General features: G+C 65.7%; 1 protein-coding gene across 1 annotated transcript in view; it reads right to left on the reverse strand.

The window, feature by feature from the left end:
* Positions 1-465: 465 nt before the first annotated feature.
* The window catches only part of Mmel1 (membrane metallo-endopeptidase-like 1), a 19,523-nt gene continuing 16,111 nt past the window's right edge, over positions 466-3,877 (reverse strand). The window contains exons 10-17 of the mRNA XM_013031514.1: positions 3,422-3,552; positions 3,065-3,123; positions 2,612-2,731; positions 1,891-2,024; positions 1,714-1,779; positions 1,175-1,270; positions 774-850; positions 466-680 (exon numbers count right to left, since the gene is read on the reverse strand). Of these exons, the coding sequence (XP_012886968.1) occupies positions 581-680; positions 774-850; positions 1,175-1,270; positions 1,714-1,779; positions 1,891-2,024; positions 2,612-2,731; positions 3,065-3,123; positions 3,422-3,552 (783 nt within the window). The 3' untranslated portion in view covers positions 466-580. The remainder of the gene's footprint in view (positions 681-773; positions 851-1,174; positions 1,271-1,713; positions 1,780-1,890; positions 2,025-2,611; positions 2,732-3,064; positions 3,124-3,421; positions 3,553-3,877) is intronic.

The raw sequence follows: 3,877 nt of genomic DNA on the forward strand, positions 1-3,877 counted from the left end.
CCGCTCCCACCCTGTCACTGCAGCAGTCTGAGCCTCTGGCTGAAACTCCAGGTCCCTGGCCATACTGCCAGGCCCCCTGGGCAGCTGCTGACCGCGGCTCCCTGAGTCGGTGCGCTGTGGCCTCAGTGGGATCGCCAGTACCAGGACGGGGGAGGTGTCAGAAGGCCCTCCCTGTCGTTCCCCCCCCCCCCAGCCAGGGTTTCTGACAGCTCACCGCCCGCCCGCCCTGTGTGCTGTGCCCTCCTCCTGCACAAACAAAGCTGCTTTCTTTGGAAGCGTTTACTTAGTTCAAGTCTGAAGCTGTGGACAGTTGAGGAGAATACACTTTGGAGAGTGGGTGGAAGACATTTAGCCACGTCTATAGGGCTGTGCTGGGCGCTGGTCCTGGCGACTCGGGGGCGCCGGGCCGGGCACCGCGCAGGGCACCGCGCATCCCAGGCCCCGGCCAGCGGCTCGCTCCGGGCAGGCTCCAAGGGCAGGTGGGTGGGCTCGGTGGCCGCCAGGCGCGGGGGCACCGTGCAGGCATGGACGCCTCGGGGCGGCGAGTGGACGTGGGCCGCACAGTGCGGCTGCACCTTGGTTACCAGATGCGGCATCGCTCTTTGGGGTGCATGGGGGTGTCCTGGGCACACTGGAACGCTTCTGCAAAGGCAGCCAGGTTCTGTAGCGAGCCCAGCACCCTGCGGACGGGTGGTAGCGGGAGAGGTGTAAGAGGCCTGGCGGGGGGTGAAGTTGTTGGGGGGGTCATGGGCGCCAGGGTGCAGGAGGCTTGCCTGTACTTCAGGGGACTGTGGACGTCGGTCTTGATGGATTGGACAGCAAACTCAGGCCGGTAGGACCCGCACCACACCTGTGGATGCACGAGGGGTGTTGGCTGGGGGGCTGTAGGGGTGGAGCCTCTGGAAGGGGTGCCCTGTGGCTGTCGCAGGACCGCCCTGGCCCCGGCTTCCCTTTCTGTGGAGGAGATGGGAGAGCCAGCCGCTCCTTGTCTCTGTGGACCTCTGCTCCTCACCTCAGCCCACGGCTCCTCCAGCAAGCCCGCAGGCCCACTGGCTCTGGTTCTGTGGGCTCGCCCCTCCACATCCCTGCTGGTACCCCACGGTGGCAGGGGGGCCCTCTGGAGGCAGATGGCCCGGGAGCCCCGACGGCCCGTGGACCAGCACTGGGTGTCTACCTGAGCATAGTTGATGAAGAAAAGCTGGTTGTACGTCAGCTCCAGCCCCGGCAGCAGCTGGTCCTTGCCTCCTTCTGCCATCCACTTTAGGTAAGCCTGCGGCAGCCCAGGGGGACTGGGCTTGCCAGCGCTCTCAAGTCACTGGGCCCCATGCAGAACGGGGGTCTGGCCCCAGGACCCGTCCCCCAGCTCAGGGTCCCCCAGGACGGCATGGGGCACCTGACACCCCATCAGCCATCTGAGCAGTTCCACAGGCAGGGCGGGCAGGACGGGGGGGGCAGGGGGGGACAGGGAGGGGCGGAGCCTTGGCCAAGCCCCACAGTGCACTTCTGCAGTGAAGGCTGCGGGCTCAGGACTTCTGGCTGGGCAGGCGTTAGTCCCCACCCCATTATCACACTTGGAGATACAGGTTGCCTCTATCACGAACTAAGTAGGTTACGTGTGGGTGCCTGCCACGGCCAGGAGGCTGTGCAGGCTCTCCAGGGCCTCCGGCTGGGCACAGCCTCTGCCCAGGGCAAGGCCTTCCTCCTTGGGCCCACCTTGTACGCCTGCCGCACGCCGCCATTGTCTGCGATGTTTTCCCCCAGGGTGCTGAATCCATTGATCTGCGCGGGAGACACAGGCTGGGGGGGGGCGGCCTGGGCTCTGGCTCCCCTCCTTCCACTGTGGTTCCCGTGGGGAACCACTTCCTGACTGCTGGCGGGTGGCGCGCTTACGTTCTGGTCATCTGCCAGGTCCCAGGAGAAGTTTCCGTACTGATAGATCATGCACTCCGACTGCTCCCGGAAGTGCTGGGCCGAGAAGTTACTCCACCAATCCAGCATGTTGCCGTTCTTGTCAAAATTCCGGCCTGCGCAGACAAGACGGAAGTCCCCAGCGGAGGCCCCCCTGTGCCCGGCGGCCCCCTGGGCCTCCTCAGCGAATGCCCAGAGCCTGGGCGGAGACAGCTGTGAATGGCATCTGTAGGCTTGTGGGGGGGCACATAGTCTGAGAGCTCCCCCCTCCTCCCCAAGAGGGAGGCCTTCCCCGTGACCCTGCCCAAGCCCCCGAGACACCCCTGGAGCCTCCGAGACACTGGAACATCCAACCTTCCTGCATCGACGGGGAGGGAGCACAGGGCCCTGAGAATGCCACGGGGGGGGGGGCACAGGGCCCTGAGAGTGCCACCCGGGGGGGGTGCAGAGGCCCTGGGTGGGCATGGCGGCAGGTCCTCACAGAGATGGAGGGAGGCCAGGCCCGCCTGTGCCTTGCAGGGGGAAAATCAGTCATCAGGAGCCCTGGTTCTGCCCCTGTGTTCTTCCTTCTCCAGACAGCTCCGAGGCATTTCCAGAGGTGTGGCCGCCACAGCTGGGGGGTGGCTGTCCTCCTGTACCCTGGCCTCTGTTCCCACCTGAGCCACGAGGAGGGCGTCGCTTGGGTCACAGGGACCCCTCTTACCATTGTCGTCAAAGCCATGTGTGATCTCGTGTCCGATCACCATCCCGATGCCCCCGAAGTTCAAGGCCTGGGGCTGCTCCTTGCTGAAGAAGGGTGGCTGGAGGATGCCGGCCGGGAACACTGACCCCGGGGGACAGAGCACACACGGTGAGCACCTAGCCACGTGCCGGGCTCAGGCAGGACCCTCCCAGGGCCCTGGGCCCCCAGGTCAGTGTGCCAAGAGGAAACGAGCTCAGAGGCTGGGAGACCCAGGCCCCTCCCCAGCTCCGTCCCACCGCTCTGCGGGCTGCTCTGCATCCCTCCCTCCCCCTCCCTCCCTGTGGCCTCCCTCCTCCCTCCCGGCCTGCTCAGGGAAACGGGACAACCTTTCTAAGGTGGACAGTGGGTGAAATGGGACGCCCGCCTCCTCTGAGGACAGGCTGGGCGGCAGGTGGGGAGAAGGGGTGGACGTACCGATCTGGTTCCTGTTTGGGGAGTAGAAGGCGTTGACCACCGCGGCTCCTATGATCCAGCTGTGAGGAGCAGGTGGGTCACTTGGGGCCTGTGTCTGCTGGGACCCTTCCCCGGGGCCCATCCTGTCCTGGCTGACTAGAACCTGCCTGAGGAGGCCAAGGTCGAGCTGGCCATGCCCACAGAGTCTTGGTCAATCCCGAGAGCCACTTCCTCTTGGTGCCCCTCCCCCAGGTGAGGGTGTTGAGGGAGGATCCAGGCCCAGCACCCTCCCCAAGCTGGACCAGGCCAGCTCCGGCAACACCCCCCCACCGCCACCCAGTGGGCAGTCCCTGAGGCCACGCTGACCGCTCCACTCACAGGTTCTGGTCCACCTTTTCCCGCAGCTTCTTGAGGCTCCGCTGGGCACTGGCCTTGAGGTTCTGCAGGCCGTTCTCAAAGTACAGGTCCTCTGAGAAGTTGAGCTGCGGGAAGCCGTCCGTCACGCTCAGCTGGAGCTCAGAGGGGTCCGAGGGGGCAAGGGAAGGGCTGGGCGGGAGGGAAAGGCCTCAGGCTCCGACAGGCAGCCTGGGTGGCCTAGAGCTCTGAGTTTATGTGGATGGGGCCCAGCCTGGGAGTCTGTGCCAGCGCCTTGGTCTGGGCTTCAGTTTCCCTATCTGCAGTGGACGGTGATGCCAGAGTCTCCCCAAGGCCCAGGAGGGTGGCAGGGGTAGCAACTGGACCGTCAACAGGGTGCCCTCCTCGGTAAAGGCCTGGGGGGGGGTTGAATGGGGAGGGGAGAGGAACTGCAGGGTGGGACGGAGGAAGGGGCTGGGA

The sequence above is a fragment of the Dipodomys ordii genome, unplaced genomic scaffold (assembly GCF_000151885.1).
Source record: "Dipodomys ordii isolate 6190 unplaced genomic scaffold, Dord_2.0 Scaffold6, whole genome shotgun sequence".
Taxonomy (NCBI): Eukaryota; Metazoa; Chordata; class Mammalia; order Rodentia; family Heteromyidae; genus Dipodomys; species Dipodomys ordii.